General features: G+C 43.3%; 1 protein-coding gene across 1 annotated transcript in view; it reads right to left on the reverse strand.

The window, feature by feature from the left end:
* LOC124550979 (acid phosphatase type 7) overlaps positions 1–23290 on the reverse strand; it is a 121982-nt gene that overhangs the window by 66647 nt on the left and 32045 nt on the right. Inside the window, exons 4-5 of the mRNA XM_047125799.1 lie at positions 14874–14971; positions 6947–7124 (exon numbers count right to left, since the gene is read on the reverse strand). Coding sequence (XP_046981755.1) covers positions 6947–7124; positions 14874–14971 — 276 coding nt within the window. The remainder of the gene's footprint in view (positions 1–6946; positions 7125–14873; positions 14972–23290) is intronic.

Here is a 23290-nt window from a genome sequence, read left to right on the forward strand (position 1 = left end):
CTGAGAAAATGGAGACATAACAATAAAATGATCCTACAAGGGTCCTGTTTTTGCCGACTGAGGTACAGAACCCTAAAAATGAAGTATACAGTGAACACATAAGACGAAAGGGACACAAATGAATTAACAGAGAGAGAGTATTATTATTTAGCCACAGATGAATGGGTGCTACTACAGGTGTGAGCTTTTCAGACTACATTTTTGCTACCGTTTGCTTGTCATGTCAGCTGGTCCTATATTTTGTCCAGTTATAAGTTATGTAATTCCCTTCTTGCAGTTATTCAGTGTAACTGAAAAAGCAATAGCTTTTCTTCAAATCTACCAGGCTACAATTAGCTGTCATAAAGACAAACAGTATTAAAGTTGTATAGATGTTAGTGTTAGTGGTGTCCGTAAGCAGCTGAAATTGCTAAAATTAAACAAGGCTGCATGTTCTGATGGAATCTCTGTCATATTCTGTACAGAATTTTTTTTCAATTGAGTAAGCTCCAATTTTAAATACAAAACATGCTTTGCACTAAAAACTGTGTCAAGTGATTGGGAGAGAGCACAGGTCACATCTGTCTACAAGAGTGGTAGCAGAAGTGATCCACAAAACTACTGTTCAGTACCATTGCCACCAATCTGTTTTAGAAATCCTGGAATGTACTTTGCCATCAAGTGGTACAAGGTATCTCAAACAGAATGACAAAAACATCTGTCATATGAAACCCAACTCACATTTTACTCACAATATTCTGAAAGCCATAAATCTAGGACATCGTGTGGATGCAGTATTGCCCCTGTGCGTGGTTTAATTAGTCAAATTTTGCCTCTGTAGTGTCCGTGGAAATGGTATGTACAGGGCTGGTGACATCTCTCGCTTCTACACTCACCACTGGTTCTTAAAATGTCATGAGTAGGGTTTAACTGATAGTTAGTGTCTAGCAACTCGGGTTTACTGACATTTCTGTGATGCTCTCCCATAAGTCAAACAAACATGTGACCATTGGTGCTGACCCTTGTAGCAGTTCACCTACTTTTTTTCTTTGTTTGTTGCCCTCAGTGTCAATGTACTGAATTGCCCTTTTTTCAAAGGGGTTTGTAATTTGGACACTGACAACTGTAAATAATGCAGCCAACAGATGCACAGTTGCGATTCACAGTCTTTTACTTTCACTGTTCACAACCACCCAATATTACACAGTTATATGGCCCGTGCACTATTGATTAACCTTCAATAAGCCTCATTAATAGGTTTCAGGCAAACCTCCACATACTGCTACAATAGTTTACTGTTGAACATCTACAACCAGTAAAAGCCTAAACATACAGCTCACAGTCTTTCAAATAAATAGACCAGTCACTGTCATTGCTTTAATGGCCAGTTGGTGTTACACTTATTTCACTGTTAAGTTGATGCACTGTTGTCGTTCTAACCAACACAGGTTCTTCATCTGAAACTCAGCCGTGGACTGATTGTCTCATGACCAAAAACCAAGCCCTTATATATTCTAACAACAATAGGTGCTGAAACTACACATTGTTCAAAGTTAAATTTACAGAAATTACAATTAAAACTTAACTCATTAAATTAACTAATACGTCAAAAAATTCATTCCATTTAACAGTTTCTTCTACTACCAGATTTAGGCCGAATTATTTGTTTAAATGATGAAATTCACAGCTATTGTTATGCAAACAATACTTTTGACAAAACTGTTAATTACTTTGCAGGTATTTAAGGGCTGGCTTCTCTACGATGTTTTTGAATAGAGTCAAATACATACTTTAAGATTACTAGCATTTCGTCTTCCAAATGTTTACAATTATTACAGAATTTATATTTGTTTTTAAGTCAACAACAGAAATTAAGTTATGAAGCAATTACTGATTTAACCCTATAAAAAACTGTACCAACCAGGAATAGTCAAAAGAAATTAGAAAATCAATTACATACATAAAACTAAGCACAAAATTAGATCTGCTGTTAAAGAATTTAAAACTGAGGGCCAACCTTTCTCTTATATGGGAATGCAGATTATACTTGTGTATGCTAATGGTAAATAGTTAGAAGTAACAAATCGAATTTAAGGAACGGATGGCAAAACAAGAGGTGAAGTAAAATTATCCCAGCTTGCTTCGTCACACCCTTCTTTGTGTATGCTCTGTGTCCTCCGTTAGTCCTCTTTGGTATTGGTTCCAGACATTTCACCAATATTCAAGAATAGGTTGTACTAGCCTTGTAGCAAAAATGTTCAAGATTGGAAGATGACAGAAAAGTCTGTTGAAAACAGTTGTTGAAAATAAAGAAAAACTTCAGGTTGCTTCTTGTCATTTCTCAAAATGAGAAAATTCAATTCAACAAAACTAAACAGAAAGATTACTGCCTAATGGGAATATTTTGGGAAGAAATTTGCTACTCACTATATAGCGGAGATACTGAGTCACAGATAGGCACACCAAAAAGATTCTCACAATTATAACTTTCGGGTGTTAAGGCCTTCGTCAGCAACAGACAGACATGCACACGTGGCTCTTCTCTTCCCCCCCCCCCCCCCCTCCACACACACACACACACACACACACACACACACACACAACTGCAGTCTCAGACAACTGAAACCACACTCATATATTGTTACATTCCATCCTGGATTTTCCCTTGTCTGATTGTTGCCTGATAGGAATACTTGCATGTACGACAAGGCCTCCAATGGCAACAGGAATTAGTCTGTTGACTTTTAATTAATTCCTAGTAATTTAACGTTTAAGACTCAATACAGTAAAGCACTCTAGGAGTGTTGCGCAAGAGCACTTTAGTTGCTGCATACATTTAAATCTACGACATGTGAAAAAATATCTATATCCCTTACAGGTAAGGTGTTGCTTCACTTAGAACTACCCATGTAACCATATCAATCAAGCAATATATTAAATCCTACAATTAGCACCTCAAATAATGTCCACATTTGGTATCAACACACAAATACATGTACAAATGTACCAATTCTCCGTTTCTCTTCCTACATACCATCCACAAATTGAAAAGGCAGAAAGAATGTTATTCTGATACACCAAGTACCTACCCCACAAATCATTCAGAACACACACACACACACACACACACACACACACACACACACACACACACACACACACACACACACAGAGCTGTGTGTCATAAGCATTTGGATAATAACACGAACATCCTATGAAAGGTATTAATAGTTATGTGAGGTACTGCGTTGCAGTGTGTGTGTGTGTGTGTGTGTGTGTGTGTGTGTGTGTGTGTGTGTGTGAGTGAGTGAGAGAGAGAGAGAGAGAGAGACTATACTGCGCAAGCTGCTTAATTTCTGCTACAGCAATCTGTACCTATTTACCGTAGTCACGCCTTTATCTTCTACAATTTTCATCCTACACATCTTCACCCATCCCCAGACTGGTGGTTCACTTTCAGCCTTAGAAAATGTCCAACCAACCCATGCCTTCTTTAGGCAACAGTCAAGTTGTGTCATTTTCTTTTACTGCCTCATTTCACTTCATTACCACCTCATTAGGTACTTGAAGTCCACACCTACATCAACATCTACATATACTGAGTGAACATTGATAAAACCGATAAACCGCAGGGATGGGCTTGACCTGAACTGGAGGAAAAAAGGTCCTAAGAACATCTGTGAAAGTTCCTCGTTGCCACAGTACATGGCGCTGACGAATGACAGTTCCTCTGACAATGTGCCTTGTGTTGCAGCCTTTGTGATTGATGCAGCATACTGTAAGCTGCAGAATCATTCGTATTCTGTCAGGTACACACGGAGATGGTGTTTGTGGATAACTGAGCACAAGGAAACGGTCGAGAGGCAGCACGGCCATACCAAAACAAGTACCCTCACCAACATCAACCACATTACATAACACTTCAACCCTTTTTTGGATGTTTGTGTCATCACGGGTCCTTTCAGACAGACAAACGTGCACTGATGCAGCAGACAGTGCACACATCAAATTTGGAGAACCAGGTTCTACAGAATATTGAGACGAACCCTAGTACAAGCTCCAGGCAAGTGGGCCACCAACATAGTGCGAGCTGAAATGCGATTATTTGTATTCCTGCACGAAAACCGCTACATGGAGGCCACTCTGAACATCTGTTGTGATGCGGATTTACTGCAGCTCTGTACTGTGTTCCTGAACGATTTTTTGTTGTTATAGGCACACCTTCTGTTTTCGGATACATGTTCATAGGACCTTTTTTCCTCCATTTCAGGTCAGGAATCTCTCCCTGCAGCTTGTCAGTTTTATTGATGATCATCATGTTAACTCCACAAGGAACTGCACATTTCGTGGAGGAGGGTACTGTACCACTACTAGTCATTTGCTTCCCTGTTCCACTCGCAAATAGAGAGAGGGAAAAACAACAGTCTGTATGTCTCCATACAAACCCTACTTTCTGGTTTCAGTGTCCCTTACACAAAATGTATGTTGCCACCACTAGAACTGTTCTGCAGTTCACCTCAGATGGTGGTTCCCCAAATTTTATCTGTGTTCCGTAAAAAAGAATGTTTTATTGCTCCATTGATTCCCATGTGAGCTGCCAAAGCATCTCCGTAACACTGACTTGTTGATCAACCATATCATTAACAAATCTAGCAGCCCACTTCTGAATTTCTATGGTGGCTTCTTTAATTCGACCTGGTGAGGATCCCTAACACTTGAGATATACTCAAGAATAGGTGAGTCTACTTTACAGATGAACCACACTTTTCTACAATTCTCCCAATAAACCAAAGTCAGTCATTGGTCTATCCTACTACAGTCCTTACATGCGTGTTCCATTTCATATCGCTTTGGAATGTCATGCCCAGATATTTAAATGATATGACTGTGACAAGTAAAACACTACTATGAGTAATGCTGTATTCAAAAGTTATGGATTTGTTTTTCCTACTCATCCGCATTAACTAACATTTTTCTACATTTAAAACAAGCTACGATTCACCACACCAACTAGAAATTTTGTTTAAGTCAGCCTGTATCACCCTATAGTCACTAAGCATTGTCACCTTCCCGTACACCACAGTATCGTCGACAAATAGCAGCAGATCGCTGCCGACCCTGTTCGCCAGATCACTTACTTTCTATATACATAATAGTGGTCCTATCACACTTCCTTGAAGCACTCGTCATGATAGCCTTGCCTCTGATGAACAATCACCATCAAGGACAACACTGGGTTCTATTATTCAAGAAGTCTTCAAGCCATTCTCATATCTGGGAACCTATTCCATTAGTTCATACTTTCACTGATACTTTGCAACGGGGCACACTTTCTGGAAATCTAGACATATGGAATGTGCCTTTTGTCCTTTGTCCAAGATTTAAAGGACGTCATGCAAGGGAAAGCCGAGTTCCGCACAAATGACACTGGAAAACTGTGCTGATGTTTGGATAGAAGCTTTCTGATCTCAAGGGAATTTATTATATTCATTCTGGGAATATGTTCCAGAACTCTGCAGCAAACCGATGTTAAAGATATTGATTTATAAATTTGTGGTTACATTCTTTCACCTTTCTTGTATGTAGGAGTCCACCTGCACTTTTTTCCAATCACTAGGAACTTTGCACTGGGCGAGAGCTTCATGACGAATGCAATCTATGTGAGGATCCAATGCCCCAGAGTACTCTTTGTAAAACTGAATTAGGATTCCATCTGGACATGGTGACTTATATGTTTTCAACTCTCTCAGTTGTTTGTTTATGCCAGGGATGCCTATTACTATGTGGTCCATACGAGAGTCTGTTTATACGATTCTCCAACATGAACCATTTCTTAAGAGCGAAATTTAAAACTTCGGCTTTCCTTTTGCTGTTTTTTACTGCCACATCGGACTGGTCGAGTGACTGGATAGAAGACTTAGGCCACTTTAGCGGTTTTATATGGAACCAGAATATTCTCGGGTTCTCGGCCACATATTTTCCTGAGGTATGACAGTGGTAGTAGTTCTATGCTTCATGTATAGATCTTTTTACAGACACAAGAATCTCTACTAACCTTTGTCTGTCATCATTTGTGCATCCTCTTTTGAACCGAGAATGCAACAGTCTTTGCTTCCTCAGCATTTTCTGAATCTCAGTGTTAAACAACAGTGGGTCTTTTCCTTTCTTAATCCACATGCTTCTCTGCATCACAATTTACCATTCATTTAAACTTTGCTCAAAATTTCTCTCTGTCCATCAAACTGGAATTGAATGATTTCAGTTCACTGTATAAGCACGATGCTAACAACTGCTCATTTGCTCTTTCTAGCAAAAACACTCTTCTAGCCTCCTTCACTGATGTTAACGTCAGCAACCATTATCACTATGATCATGTCACTAACTCCTGACTCTACACTGAGACCGTAGATCGTGTGAAGTCCGTTTATAGCTACAAGATCTAAAATGTTTCCAATGTGTCTAGGCTGCAAACTAGCTGCCCAAGACAGTTTTCCGAAAACTGCTAGACTGTCTGTCTGTCAATCCCTCCTGTACCCATCTGATGTAAAGCATTCTTCTGTACTACCACAGTTCAAAAGCTGCCACTGTCTTTTTACCTGTATTGCTTACTGTCAATGTTTAACTTTCATACAAGGCTACACACTAGACAAGAACCTTTAGAAAGACTTCAGAACACTTAAATTTATAATAGATGTTAACAAATTCTTTTATACTAGGAAAAGTTTTCCTGGTATCTCCTCAAAATACAAAGCTTGTCTGTTACATTTAGTACTTCATTTTCTAATTAATTCCCTCACCATCTCCTGACTAAATGAGACATCACTCCAGTACCATCACTCTACTTCTGTCGATGTTAATCTTATAATCTCTTCTGAAGACATTGCACACAGTGTCCAGTTGCTTTCCCAAGTACTTTACTGCCTCTGACAAAATTACAATGTCACATGTAAAACCTTAAAAACCTTACCTTCAAATCATTCAGAAGCCATTCAAACTGATTTGCCAGAACTTTCAAGCCATACTCCAGGAAATAGTAAACTTCTGTCGATATGGAGACAAAGTGGACAGGCCCCATGTTGAAACTGTAGAAAAGTCCCTCCGTGTCTCCTGGCATTGAGAAGCGTGCACGGTATTCACTGAAGTTGCTGCAACATTAAGGACTGCAGTCAATGGCTGCCAGTCTGCATATGACCATGGAGTGAATAGCAGTGTTTTACTTGTAGAAATAGATGATATCTGACAGTCTAACTTCACCTGCTGGAGGGAAATGCAAATTATTTCAAATGGACATATCATACAAGAACACACTATTTTATAAAGCATTGAATGTCATTTATGAGATGCATTCAAAACGTAAGAAAGGCATGTGTTCATAAAAGCTTTTATTGACTTTTTCGTTTCCCATAAACTTAATACTTTTTGTTATGTTGCACTGCCTTGTTCAATCACTCTGCATTAGAAGTTCTCTGTCTAACAAGTGAACCAGTAGACAATGGCAGCCTTTTGGGTCGACTATTGCCTTAAAACTATTGCCTACAGTGCCACTGCTTCGGAAGAAGAAAGAGAGAGCAGTCGCTGGTTGTTAGGTCGGGCCTGTAGGGTGCGCGGTCAAAAACTTCCAAATGGTAAATGCCAACCCTAACTCCTAGTGTGGGCAATGGTGCTTTGACACATTTTGTTGTGCTGGATGAGGACTATCCAGAATGGTGAATCTCAGTCAGCATTTTGCAGTATACTTCAGCTGTAATGGTTGATCCATGTTTCCTGAATGTAATCATAAGAATACCACTTTCATCGCAGAAAACAGTAGCCATCATTTGCCAACTTCAGGATTTGGTGAAGTTGATTGGTGCAACTGCAATGACTGTTGCTTTGATTCTGTGCTGGTGGAGAATATCCGCAGCTACACACCCATAACAATGCGGGAAAAGAAATTAGCTCCATCTTGTTGAGAGTGGTCCAAAAACACTTGTCTGCTTGAATGTTTGGCTCTTTGTACAGATTGGTAAGCATTTTCAGTACCCACCTAGCACACAACTTTGAATATCTCTTAACTGGACAAAGCACTGTTCATGCTGCTGTCATGGCAAAGCTTGGACATCAATCAGCCAGAGCATCAATGGTCTACTGTCCAGAGAGCAGTTTTCAGTCAATTCGTTGCAGGATTCCATCAGTCTCGCAACAGCAACAGTGAAATATAAAATTTCTCTGCCATGTCATCACCTTCAGCATTCCACTATGGCCTTGCAGCTGTATAAGAATGGCCTTGCACGTTCTGCCACCAACATACAAATGTCTGCCACCCACACTGTGATTCCTGTAAGCTGCCAACAACCTTCAACATTTTGATAAGTTTATTTTTCCGACTGATTCAATGTAAAGAACATTTCTTAACAGTCTACACTAAGCAACTTTTGCATTATAGGTTATAGCAGCCTTTGTAGATAAAAATGTCGGAAAGTTGACTCACTTTTCCTGATTTCATTCACTAATGTATAACTGTTTCTTATCCTGAGTAAACTCTTAACTGAAGGAAGAAAATTTTCATTGCACAGAATCATGTAATAAGGATAATGTGTTGCGAACACATCACAATCTCTTGTAGACAGCTCGTGAAACAGTTAGGCATACAGCTAACAGTCTTATCACATTTACTCCATTGTGAAGTTTATTGTCAACAATCAATATCAGCTTAACAACAGTAAAATTCATAAGTATAATACTAGAAAGAGAAATGACTCACATTATCCATCAGTCAGTCTTAGTATAGCACAGAAAGGAATGATGTATTCAGGCACAAAAATCTTGTGACCATTTATCCCGAGATTTCCGGTATTTTTTCTCTGTGAATGTATATTAGATTTGTAACACATCTGACAAGTACGTACAATGTCACAGTGAGAGATCACAATAATTATGACAAACCACAGAGAACAGCCAACTATATAAATCAATAGTCTTTTGTATATAGAGGTCCACAACTACTTCGTATTTTCTGAGGGGAGTAATTTTTCTGTGTAGGCAGTTTTATTTAGAAATAAATACTTTAGTGTTATAATACAATAATTCGTATTGTAATTTATCTTGTTATTTGCTCTTTTTTGAAAAGAAGAATGTCAGAATCAGCTTTCCCACCAAAAATAAACCTCGACAAAAATTAGTACAAGCACTCCCACAAAATTAATACCCCCCTTTTTTTCAAAAAAATTAACACAGGTATTTATAAACTGAACAGTAATAACCGTCCCAAACTCTACATTAACTAAACAGGTACAACTTTTGAAACAATGTTTAAAGAACACCTTGGTGCCGTTTGATTTAATAGCTTAAGCAAACCAGCCTTTGCCATCCAACTTGCAGAAAATAATCATACAGTCAAAAATTGATAGGAAACAACCTGCAGTTTGCAGGCAGGCCATATTGGATGAGCGGTTACGAATGCCAGAATTATCTGGAATGGCAGACGTTCTGATGTTTGGAAATATATACAAAACTGCTTACAGATATGGGTGGCACAAAGACTTTTCAAGATGTAAGAATACCTTCTCTGATCTAATACTGAGTGAGCAAACAGACAGCTACCTGCCTAAATAACTTCCGAGAGGTCTTTTTACCTTTTAAACCAGCATAATACTGCCACAGTGCAATATAGCCGTAGTACACCTTCAATGGTGTTTCATTTCAAAAGAAAAAATATTTTGCCAATATAAACTACCTATATCTTCACTGTAAAAAAAATCACATTTACATGGTATTCACAGTCTGGTACAGCTTATTTTTTCCTTTATAACTGCCCAATCAGTAAAATATATCAGACAATTACGTTTAATGTAGAATGGAACTTTATATTGGGTGTTCGAATTCCGTTTTATCACTACAACAAGAAAACGTATCTTACTGTGCTTTTCTCCTGTACACTTTGTTGGTCTTGTAATGCCCAAGTTCAACATTGATTCTCTTCAATGTACTAACATTACAGCATATCTTAAATTATAATTGCCCGATCAATGTAAAAAATGTCATAATACTGTTTGTCTTACAGAATGGAACTTTAGATTCAATATTCATAACCAGTTTCATCAATGTAGCAAAAAAGAAGCAGAAAACATAACATGTTCTATTGTGCTCTTTAGTTTACACAGTGTTCATCATCTAATGCCCATATTCAATGCACAAATGTCTTATCTGTGCACAATGTAACAAACATTAGATCTGATTAAATTTAACAAACACTCGATCTGATTACACAGCTCACACCTAAAAACCTTTCATTGTTTATATACAATATTTGTGAAATTCTATTGAATGCCATATTATAGTTTACTGTACATAATTTTGTATCTCTTTTCGACTCTTTAATTTCAATGTTCTAACAGAGGCATATTTTACAGTGCCCATGCACATTTGTAACCCAACATTCTTACTACTCCAACAACTTTGAAACTATTTTTTTTGTTACTCATGTGAAGCTGGGCCACGTTTTGTAAATGATTAGCTGTTACAGCAGTTTCCTGGGAATTAAATAACACCCACAGAGCACATCTGCAAAAATGTGTTTACTTTAAAATACATAACAGATATACAGGATGAATTTGTTGTGCTGAAATATCCACCACGTAAGTGTTCATTACATTTCATGTTTTATTAATTTTAAAATCATTTCACAAATGTTTCCATGAAGATCAAACAAAAAATCTCTCATAAGTTTATTGTATTATGATAAAAAAAACTTTTTGTTGATCTTAGTGTACAAAACCAGTAACACATACAAAAAAGGACCCCAGCAAGACATAAGGAAATCTGTAAGGACTATCCCAAAATGGATTTGTAATAAATCAGAAACTGGTAACAGTTTGAGTCAAACTTTTTTAAACTGTGCTTGTGACTGGCTGCTGCTGCTTTATAACTGTACTACAGCCAAGGTTCTCATTATTAAACAGTGGCATTCATGATTCCAGATAGAAATTCTGTGTTTAATTATGGTTGTGAAACAGAAATCTTTTCCTATACAGATTAGAATCACCAGTCAACAACTTATAATGTTACTGATCCTATCTGATAAACAGCTTATGAATGTTGAGACCATTCTAGTGTATATCAGTCTGCAACTGTGAACCAGACACGTGTACATTCTTCAGTTTGTCAACAGCCAACAATCTCACCATATCAGTAACACGAGTTCCTGCCCAAACACTGAAGTTAAACAATGTCGGACGGAACAAGTTAGTACTCGGATGTACGAACATCCAGAGAAAACAGAGAGCTGTGAAAAAACCGGGTGTTATCGGTTTTAAGAACACACGAGTCGCCAAAGTGGCTCGCACCATGCCGAGGTACCACACGAACTTCTTTGAACTCTGTCAACATTTCTTGAAGGGTCAATTCAAGCTCTGACCTCTCACCCACCCACACATACGCACTGTCACTTTACACCAAGCAGAGCTTCCAGTACACGAAGTTCATTAATAGAACTGCTGTACACAAGAGTGACACGATGTAAACGTCAAGTCTTCTGCGAGACACAAAACACTGAAGACCCGCCTCACACCAACTGACGGGCACTACCTACAAATAGTGATACTGTGAAGAACTGCAAGCTGCCTTCTCGGAGGCAACGAGGATGGGTGTGTCAACTCAGACAGTAGGAAACTGTCTCCACACTATCAGTTTGGTCCCTACGCATCCATTAAGAATAACAGTACGTATTTCCCAATGCTGTGGTACGCAAATACGGTGAGCGAAGGAATAACCTGGAACAAAACCTGGATCATTGGTGCTGAAAGTGTGAAATGTTATGTCCCTTGATCAATTAGATAGGTCAGACAATTTAAAAAGGGGAACGGATAGTGTAAGGTTAGATGCACCGAAGTAAGGTGGCAGGAGTAAGAGTTCTTGTGGTCAGGTGACAACAGGGTTATCGAGGCAAAATCAAATAGGTTTAATAGAAGAATAGGTCTAACAATGGATAAGAAAATAGGAACACAGGTAAGATACTACGAACAACAAGGAGAAGGTAGTTAAGCGAGGTGAAAATTTAGGCATTTTGCAGAGCAGATGTAGATTCTGTCCATAATTTACTAGAAAAGAACTGTAGATTAAAAATTAAGAAATTGCAGTACAGTAGGGAAGTCATCATCAGCCAATTCAATCATTAGATGATGTGGCCCCTTCGAGTCGTGGATTCAGGTAGGCTTTCAGCAGTCTTCTCCAAGTGGGACAGTCTTGGTCAGTTCTCTGCCAGGTGTCACCAGCGACCTCCTCGATGTCTCTGTCAAATCTGTCCGGTGGTCTTCCTCTAGGCCCCCGGTGCTCTCTCGGACTCTACTCCAGTACTAGCTTCGTCCATCTGTCGTCTTTTCTTCTCGCGACGTGGCCAGCCCACTGCCATTTCGAGGAACCTACTGTCTCTGAGATGTCGTTAGCCTTCGTCACAGACCGGATGTCATCTGCCCTTTTCCTGTCTTTTCTTGTATAGCCCAGCATTGATCTCTCCACGGCTCTCTGTGCTGTCCTAAGTTTCCCTTTTGTGAATGAGTTAAGTGTCCGTGTCTCGCAGCCGTACGTCGTCACAGGAAGAATGCATTGATCAAATACTGCTTTCTTCAGATTTACTGGCATTTTTGATCTGAATACTTTTGAATTCTTCCCAAATGCTTGCCAGCCGAGCTCGATGTGTCGACAGATTTCTGGCCTTATGTCTCCCTTCGTATTTATAATCTGGCCGAGGTAGACATATTCACTGACCTCTTCTAGTAGACTGTCCTTGACTTTCACATCTCCAACCAGCTGACATTCCGATGCAAGATCTGTAACTGAGTTTTGGAGCTCTGCGAAGTCTTTGGCCAGTAAGGCAATATCATCAGCAAATCTCAAGTTGGTAAGCCTTCTTCCATTAATTCTAATTCCCTTACCTTCCCAGCTCAGCTTTGACATAGCCATTTCCAATACAGCAGAGAACAGTTTTGGGGAGATGGGATCGCCTTGCTCGACACCCCTCACGATGCGAAATTCTCGAGTTGATCCGCCGATGTTAACATAAGCTGAAGAATTCTCGTAGATTTCGCTGAGCACTTCAATGTATGCTGCTCCCACTCCTTGCTCACTCAAAGCTTGGAGGACAGGTACGTGGCTAACTGAGTCAAATGCCTTTTCAAAGTCAACAAAGGCAATGCAGAGAGGCAGTTAGTATTCATTCGCTCTGCTTATCACTTCACTAACTACCTTCGAGTAGGGAATTACGAGACAGGAAATGGATAAACTGAAAGGGGTGAAATGTAGAAGATGAGCAGAATGCAAGTTTTTGATATGTCGGGCCGCAGAAGAATGATGAAGACTACAAGGGTAGACAAGGTCACTGATGAAGGGATACTGATTACTTATTTGAACTGGGGAGAAAAGAAATTTATGGCACAACTTGACTGAATGAAGGTATTGGTTGATCAGGAAGAAAAATGGGTTTTTCCAATGTAGCTGATTAACTTCTCAAGATCGGGTTTCATAGTCATGTAGGATATTTTAAAGAACCTCACACAGTCAACGGAGATAATGATGTCTTTCAAAAATTATACAAAGTACTCCACACGAAATTACAGTAACTCACAGTGTGAGTTCATCAGCACTAGTCATAGTTTGTTATCAGTATACTTTTACAGATGTAGTCAGCATTAGCTGCTTTTGCCTGTTAATATATTAAGTTCTCATTCGCTTCCCAGAAAACTCCCCTTCACAGTCGTGTTGTGGAATGGCCAAAGTAATGTGACACTGAGGAAATTCAGGACACTTGTGTTCCAATTATGATCCTGAAGGTCTCGGATGATGACACACCTAACCTGGAGAATATGCATCATTGTAGCAAGACATTCAAGACTCTCCAAATGACCCACACTGTGCCAATCAGCAGTGCATTCCTTTGCCGTCAGAAAGCCAAACGCTGACCCAGTCGTACTTACAAGCACCGACTGAGCCACTGGTCAGAGGTTACAGATGGCAACTGTAACTGGAAGCCACTTTACTGATTGACTGCTGAGATCTAGAGTTCGCCTCGCCCCATATCTACGATGCTGCACTACACACTTTGGCAGCCAGCACTGGATGAGCCACGGAGACCTCAATCGGGAGCTGCTGTCTCGGCACCTGGTGCATCAGTTCCGTCCAACAGCCACCCTGACGCCTACTCCACACATCACACACCACAGTGCAGCGTCACTTCGTGCAAGGCAGAGATTGATGCCTGACCACACCACGCAGCACAGACACCCCGGATCAATGCTACGTTGTGCCACTTAACGAGGGCACGCACCTGTAGCTGCTCTAGCCCTTTGGAACAATAAAGAGTTTTCAGGAGTGACGTCTGTCTTGCTGCAGCCACCTTAGTCCTCCAACGGACTCCTGCAGTCTTCACTGACCCGTCGAACCCACCACACTCAGGTGGCAGACTCAAATGCCATCCTGACAACCAGGAGAAATGCTCTTCTGCCTCCATATGCTGGTTTTTGCACTCTGCCCTGCTATAATAGGATTTATGGAGCACAATGTGTGAATGAATGAACATCTATATCTCTACACCCAACAGCCTAGATAATAATCTGCTTCCGAGTCTAAACTTTTGTCTGTTCAGTGCAATTTCTTTCTCCCCTCAACTGCTCCTCCTAGTGTCTAGGTAACTCTTACAAGATGTCCCAGTGTGTTTCATCACTCGCACTACTACTAGTTCCTATCGTCTTCTTTCTCAAGCTACATAAATTTCAAAGAATTTTAAAAGTAAAATGTACAATTTTGCTTTTTAGATTTGTCTTCATCTCTCCTGCACCATGCAGCTGGTAGGTAAATCCCCCTACCCCACATCAGGAATAAAATAATGAAATGAATAAACAAATGTGTTCCTCGCAACTTACTTCGCCTCTTCGTGGTTTCCGGGGCAAGTCATGTATGGAACATACGCAGCAACAGGTTGTATCTGATTCATAAATTCGTCACCAACTGTCCCATTTTCCTGAAAGTCAAATGAACAATTAATGCGTTACGAAGTTTTTCATATGTCACTTAAAAACATGCATAAACACCTGATATGACAGTGCTGATATAATGGGTGACCTGCTGTCTCGAGTAAAAAAGGCCGTGGAATGTGGAAAACTTGTGCCATCAATATGACTGTAGCTCTTGATGTAAGAAACTATATCACCACATGTAAATATTTTCTCATTTGGGCACAAAAAGGACTAAAATTTCTTTAATCCTTTGAAATTTAGTACCACCAAAATCTAGCTTAACAGTCTTTATCTTAATTATCTTGCTTTTAAATTTAATGTGTAATATGTTTTGAGTGAAGTGACTGTTTAAGGAAACTGATATTTTGACATGCAAAGCATAAAATTTCCAAAGCAGAGAGTTTTCTCCGAGAAAAGATTTACTGAGGTTAGGCAGACACAAACAGTTCAAACTTTAATAATTAATTTTGGAGTACATATTCAAATATGGAACAAAAGCCACACATTCCCCTAATTACAAGGTATTTTAAAGTTTGTGTAAGTATTATCGTGTCACACTATTCAAGCTGCTAATATAAAGGGTGCACTTATAAAGGACATTCTGGAGGAAGATGTGTAATGAATTGAAACACAATGCCAGTGAGAACTACGTTGCAGGAAAAAAATGTGACTCCTTCAAGGACTGTGTTCACTTGAACCAGGGTATGATACGTGCATAATGAGGGGTGATTTATTTGTCGTCATCGTCGGCGATCAGGAGGCCTGTCTGTGTACCCAGTGTTTTGACTCTGCAGGCAGTAAATGTGTTGAGTTTAGTAATGAACACTATTTGCAACATTCATTCTAGGGTACAGCCACACTCAAGTGCACACTCCTGTTGAACAGGTTTAGCCATTTGCACGGGTTCATACTGTGGAACTGTTGGAAGTGGGATGGCCATATTGTTGGATTGCTGCATATGTTGGGTGCTGTGGCGTGCACAGCCACACAAATGCAACGGTCGGCTACTGCGGCAGAGTTAAGCGGCGCCTGCAACTTAGTGCTGGCACGCTCCGCCAGCCGGCGCTAGAGGCGTTCCCGCCAAACATTTAATCAGCCGAAAACTACACACACACGCACGAGCCACACTATGATATCACCTCCACCAGTCAGGGATCGCCAACGGCCACCAATCGTCACTCCGGAATCAGTGGAGGAAGACGGAGCCACCATGTTAAATAGCCGGAAGAAAGAAAAACCGGCGTCTTTCGACCCTCTGTGGACTGCCGCCCGGAAGATACTTTGACGCAGCTGGAACGTCCAGGTGCCACGTCTTCGCTACGTCGGCCATCGACCCCGGACTCTGGGCCCGTCTACTTCCTCAGCATCTGCCGGAAAGCGTCGAGAGAAAACCCGGCAAAGGAACGTAAATTCAGTTCAGTTGCTAATATTTCAATTCAATAAGGTGGCATATTCTTTGGCTTGTTATAAAATTTTGGTAGGAGAAGAAGCCTTTTGTTTTCGAAGAAAGTTTATCTTTTATTAAAATTAAGCGGTGGCCTTGCTCCACCTAATAAAAATGTTTGTTCGTTGGGTGTTAATCTGTGGATATAACATTGGGCACACAACAGTGGTCTGTGGCACATTACTGCACCCGTAGACTGAGTTCTGGACATCTATGTACAACAGAGCGTGTCAACACAGACACACCGTGTGGTCAGTGGTGGCCAAGCAACATCATCTGGGAATGAAATTTGAGCACACATTGTACCTGCTGGGTCTTCAAAGACCACTGGCTACCATCTGCTTTCATTAGGACTAAAAACGTGCATGAATCTTGTCAGGCTACCACTGACACCAAGACACCAGCGAGCACGGCTACTCTATCGTAAGGAAGTGGTTTTTTTTTTTGTTTTTTGTTTTTTTTTGTTTTTTTGGTTTTAGGGCGCAAAACTTCTATGGTCATTAGCGCCCAGCCCGTGACTTAGGAAACAGGAAAAAAACGAAATTTAAAATCAGCAGCAATGGGAACAAAGTCATAAAATTGGAGAAACTAAAAGCAGAAGAAATGCTTAAAAATCCACTACAGAAAGGGGTTGGTTGTCCCAAAAAAAAGCTTCAAGTGACTGATGTCATTTCACTGTCACTAATAAACTGGAGAACGCGGTCGGCTAAGCGCGTGTCATCTGCTAAAATCGACGATAGATCAGGCGATAGCTGTTGACGGGAGCGCAACGGATTAAAATAGGGACATTCAATTAAAAGGTGTCTTACCGTCCACAGCTGAGAGCAGTGGGGACAGAGTGGGGGAGGATCGCCGCTTAAAAGATGTCGATGGCTAAAAAGACAGTGCCCTATCCGGAGTCTAGCTAAAATTACCTCCTCCCGACGACGCGATCGGGAGGAAGAGGTCCAAGCGCAAGGAAGGGCTTTCACTTCCCGCAATTTATTATGGGGAAGTGTTGACCAATGCGCATGCCATAATTGAGCAACTTTGCGACATAAACCGCTCCGTAGATCGGTGAAGGGAAGCGACTGAATAGCTGGCCGAGGAAGAGAGACTGCAGCCTTGGCCGCTATATCGGCCGCCTCATTCCCACAGATACCAGCGTGTCCCGGGAGCCAGAGGAACGCCACCGAGACGCCCCCCAGGAGGAGCAAGCGCAGACAGTCCTGAATCCGGTGGACCAGAGGGTGCACAGGGTAAAGAGCTTGGAGACTGAGGAGAGAGCTGAGAGAATCTGAGCAGATTACGTACTGTATCCGCTGATGGCAGCTGATGTAGTGGACAGCCTGGAGAACAGCGTAAAGCTCCGCAGTATAAACCGAACACTGGTCGGGAAGCCGAAAGTGATTTGGGGTGTCGCCAACAATATAGGCACTCCCTACACCTAACGATGTTTTCGAACCGTCGGTGTAAATAAATGTGGTGTCCGTCATTTGTGCACATAGAGCAGCAAATGCCCGTCGATAAACAAGTGTAGGGGTACCATCCTTGGGAAATTGACAAAGGTCACGGAGCAAGTAGATCCGGGGACGGAGCCAAGGCGGTGCTGTACCCCAAGTTGTCAAGAAGGTTTTAGGAAAGCGGAAGGAAAGCGAATGGAGCAGTTGACAGAAGCGGACTCCTGGGGGTAGTAGGGAGGAGGAGCGGCCTGCATACCCTACATCAAAGGAGGCGTCGAAAAAAAGGTCATGGGCTGGATTAGCAGGCATAGAAGACAGATGGCTAGCATAACGACTCAGAAGGACTGCCCGCCGATTGGACAGCGGAGGTTCAGCAGTCTCAGCATAAAGGCTTTCCACAGGGCTGGTGTAAAAAGCTCCAGACACTAAACGTAACCCACGGTGGTGGATAGAGTCGAGACGCCGAAGAATAGACGGCCGAGCAGAGGAGTAGACTATGCTTCCATAATCCAATTTCGAGCGCACTAAGGCGCGATAGAGGCGGAGAAGGACCACTCGGTCCGCTCCCCAGGAGGTACCATTCAGGACACGGAGGGTGTTAAGGGAATGCAGACAGCGAGCCGAAAGATAGGAAACGTGGGAGGACCAGCACAGTTTTCTGTCAAACATAAGACCCAAGAATTTAGCGACGTCTGAAAACGGAAGGTTGACAGGACCTAGATGTAAGGAGGGCGGAAGAAACTCTTTACGTCGCCAAAAATTAACACAAACAGTCTTACCGGGTGAGAAACGGAAGCCGGTTTCGATGCTCCATGAGTGGAGGCGATCGAGACATCCTTGAAGACGTCTTTCAAGAAGGCTGGTCCGTTGAGAGCTGTAGTAGATCGCAAAATCGTCCACAAAGAGGGAGCCCGAGAGATCAGGAAGGAGACAATCCATAATTGGATTTATGGCGATGGCAAACAGTACAACATTCAGCACGGAGCCCTGGGGTACCCCGCTTTCTTGGGAGAAAGTACGGGAGAGAGTAGTGTTCACCCGCACCCTAAATGTGCGCTCTGCCATAAATTCGCAAAGAAAAAGGGGCAGCCGGCCTCGAAAGCCCCAAGAGAACAGTGTGCGGAGGATGCCTGTCCTCCAACAGGTATCGTATACCCTCTCCAGATCAAAAAATATTGCTACCGTTTGGCGTTTCCGGAGAAAATTGTTCATGATATAAGTGGAGAGAGCAACAAGATGGTCAACTGCAGAACGATGCTTTCGGAATCTGCATTGGGCTGGCGTTAAAAGACTGCGGGATTCCAGCCACCAAGCTAAACGGTAATTCACCATACGCTCCAAAACCTTACAGACACTACTTGTGAGAGAAATGGGGCGATAGCTAGAGGGGAGGTGTTTGTCCTTTCCAGGTTTCGGAACGGGAACGACAATAGCTTCCCGCCATCGTCTGGGAAAGGTACTGTTGGTCCAAATTCGATTATAAAGGCGAAGGAGGTAACGCAGACTATGGGTTGATAAATGCAGCAACATTTGGACATGGATACCATCCGGTCCTGGGGCGGAGGAGCAAGAAGAAGAGAGGGCAAGTTGGAGTTCCCGCATGGAGAAAACAGTATTGTAGCTTTCGTGATTTTGAGAGGAGAAAGCAAGATGTCGCACTTCCGCTGCACGTTTCTTCGGGAGAAACGCTGGCGGGTAATTTGAAGGGCTCGAAATCTCAGCAAAGTGCTGACCCAATGAGTTAGAAATTGCGACGGGGTCCACTAAGGTATCGTGCGCGACAGTGAGCCCAGAGACCGGGGAGGAACTAGGCGCGCCTGAGAACCGTCGAAGCCGACTCCAAACTTCCGAGGAGGGAGTGAAGGTGTTAAATGAGCTAATAAAGAATTTCCAGCTTGCCTTCTTGCTATCGCGGATGACGCGACAGCATCGCGCACGGAGCTGCTTATATCGGATACAGTTGGCCAAAGTTGGATGGTGACGGAAAATGCGAAGAGCACGTCGCCGCTCACGTATTGCGTCACGGCATGCCTCGTTCCACCAAGGAACCGGGGGGCGCCGGGGCAATTCGGAGGTGCGTGGTATTGAACGTTCCGCAGCTGTAAGAATAACGTCGGTAATATGTGTGACCTCATCGTCGACGCTGGGAAAGCGACGGTCATCGAATGTCGCTAGAGACGAAAAAAGTGTCCAATCGGCTTGGGCAAACTTCCAGCGTCGCGAGCGCATATATGGCAGTTGAGGCTGCAGTCTAAGAACACATGGAAAGTGGTCACTCGAGTGTGTATCATCAAGGGCGAACCATTCGAAGTGCCGAGCTAGCGGAACAATATCGACCGCAAGGTCCGAATGAGATAAATTTGTCGTGGAGGCAGATAAAAATGTAGGGACCCCAGTGTTGAGGCAAACTAGATCCGCTTGGTGGAAGACGTCTAGCAATAGTGAGCCACGTGGACAAGGATGTGGAGATCCCCAAAGCGGGTGGTGGGCATTTAAGTCCCCAACCAGCAAATAGGGGGGTGGAAGCTGACCAAGAACATGAAGGAGATCAGCTCGTGCCATTGGTGTGGACGATGGAATGTATACCGTGCAAAGAGAGAACGTGTATCCAAAAAGGGAAAGGCAGACGGCGACAGCTTGGAAGGAACTGTTTAAGGGGATTGGGTGATAATGGAGAGTATCATGGAGAAGAATCATGAGTCCTCCATGGGCTGGAGTGCCTTCAACAGAGGGGAGGTCATATCGGACGGACTGAAAATGAGGGAGAACAAAGCGGTCATGGGGACGCAGCTTTGTTTCCTGAAGACAGAAGATGACCGGCGAGTAGGATCGTAAGAGGATCGACAATTCATCCCGATTGGCTCGAATGCCGCGGATATTCCAGTGGATAATGGACATAGGGTGAACAGAAAATGGAGGAATGTGACCAAGGGTGCTGTCAACCCAACGACTGCTCAGAGCTTGCGACCGACAGCATGGAATGGCATTCAGTCGAAGGCAGAAGATCCTGTTCCATAGGTTGGTCAAGAGCGGCTCCTGCCACCAGCGATCGGCCGGTTGACCGGCCACTAGCAGTGCGCCTCGGCGACACATAAGACGGCCGAGGGCGATTTCCGCCAGGTGGTGCTGTAGATGGGACACGCCTTGGCGGAGAAGGAGAGGAACTGTGTTTCTTTGTAGCCTTCTTGGAACTATGGTGCTTAGATAAAGGAGGAACCGATGGTTGTGAAGTTGCGGTACGTAAAAACTCTTCACGAGTATGCTCTTTTTTCGAAGACTTGGCGTCTGACTTTTGGGCTCGAGATTTAGCAGAACCCGACGAAGGGTGAGCCTTAGAGTGGGCAGGCAAAAGTGGTGAGGTTGAACGGGCGATCTTTGCGCTGGCCGATCTGACGACCGTGGTACTAAAGGTGAGGTCGCAAGTCTGCGTGGTCACCACCTTTGTTGGCCGAGGAGAAGCAAGGACAGTGCTGTATTTTCCTGTCTGAGGCACGGTGGGCTGTCGACTGGCGAATAATTTTCGAGCAGCAAAGGTCGACACCTTTTCCTTCACTCTTATTTCCTGGATGAGCTTTTCGTCCTTAAAAACGGGGCAATCTCGAGAGGAAGCAGCGTGGTCACCCATACAGTTGATGCAGCGAGGGGATGGAGGTGGACAAGCACCCTCATGGGCATCCTTGCCACACGTAACACATTTGGCCGGATTGGAACAGGACTGGCTGGTCTGATTGAACCGCTGACACCGATAGCAACGCGTAGGGTTTGGGACGTAAGGGCGAACGGAAATTATCTCATAGCCTGCTTTGATTTTCGATGGGAGTTGAACTTTGTCAAATGTCAAGAAGACAGTGCGGGTTGGAATGATGTTGTGTCAACCCTTTTCAGAACCCTATGAACAGCCATTACGCCCTGGTCAGACAGGTAGTGCTGAATTTCTTCGTCAGACAATCCATCGAGGGAGCGTGTATAAACGACTCCACGCGAGGAATTTAACGTACGGTGTGGTTCCACCCGGACAGGGAAGGTGTGGAGCAGAGAAGTACGCAGCAATTTTTGTGCCTGGAGGGCACTGTGTGTTTCTAACAACAGGGTGCCATTCCGTAATCTGGAACAAGACTTTACAGGACCTGCAATTGTGTCGACACCTTTCTGAATAATGAAAGGGTTGACCGTGGAGAAGTCGTGACCATCGTCAGACCGAGAAACAACAAGGAACTGTGGCAACGATGGAAGAACCGTCTGTGGCTGAGACTCAGTGAACTTACGTTTGTGAGCAGACATAGTGGAAGGTGAGGAAACCATTGCGGAAGAATCCCCCATGATTACCGGCATCTCCGATGGCGCGCTCCTCCCTTGTGGGGGCCCTCACTGAGGGCACACCCGCCTTAGGTGATTGTTCACACCTCAGGTCACACCTCCCAACAAACGGACGGAGGGACCAATCGGCACTTACGGAAGGTATCAGCTCGGGTAATCACCCCTCCCTGGGCCTGGCCGTTACCAGGGGGTACGTACGTGTCCTACCTGTCTACTCGGGGCGGGGAATTACGCGTTACCCCATCACCGGCTACGCACGGAAGTGCGTGGGTCGGCCTTCAGACACGCACAGGGAGGAAAAAAGAGAAAGGGAAAGGAAAGAAGAGGGAGTCTCAAACGCCGCAGCGGAGAAAAGGGCAAAGAGAAGAGGGAAGGAAAAGAGAAGGACAGAGGAAGGACGAGGACTTGCAAGTGTAGAAAGCAAGGAATTTGGAACAGTTTCGAGCGTCCGTCTCCGGACGTAGGCACAAACCATACTCCCAGAGGGGGAGAAAGGGAAGGACAGAGCCAGAGGTGAGGGGGGGGGGGGGGGGGGCGAAGATGGGGGACGGGGAAGGATGCGGAAAGGGAAGGGAAGGTATGCAGCCCGGAAAGGAAGGAGGGCCACATTAGCTCGGGGTCCCGTGCACGCTACGCACGTGTCCACAAAAGAGTTGTGGACCCCATGGGGGGAAGGAAGTGGTTGATAGCTATCTGTTGCCTACAGTGATGAGCATAGGTTCTGACTGTATGCGAGCGACGGACACATACGTGTATGCCGTAGACCTGGAGAGCACTAATTCCAGAGAGCACTTGCCTATGACACACAAGTCCCATTCCAGGCTCCACAGGGGTGGAGCATCAGTTACAACTCGCTGTCACACATGATGTTTCTGCAGGTTAAAGTAACCAGAGCCCGCTGCACTGCACAGGCTGTTATCCCTATGCTACTGCCATTTCTTCAACAATGAAGATGATGTTGAAAAAAAAGCACATGACAATACACGTCCACATATGGCTGTTGCAACACAACATGCTCTTCATGGTGTACAACAACTGCCCTGGCCAGCAAGATCACCAGATCTCTCGCCATTTGAACATGTACAGGACATGCTGAAGTGGGAAAGTACTCATTCTCCAGG

This window comes from Schistocerca americana, chromosome 9 (assembly GCF_021461395.2).
Source record: "Schistocerca americana isolate TAMUIC-IGC-003095 chromosome 9, iqSchAmer2.1, whole genome shotgun sequence".
Taxonomy (NCBI): domain Eukaryota; kingdom Metazoa; phylum Arthropoda; class Insecta; order Orthoptera; family Acrididae; genus Schistocerca; species Schistocerca americana.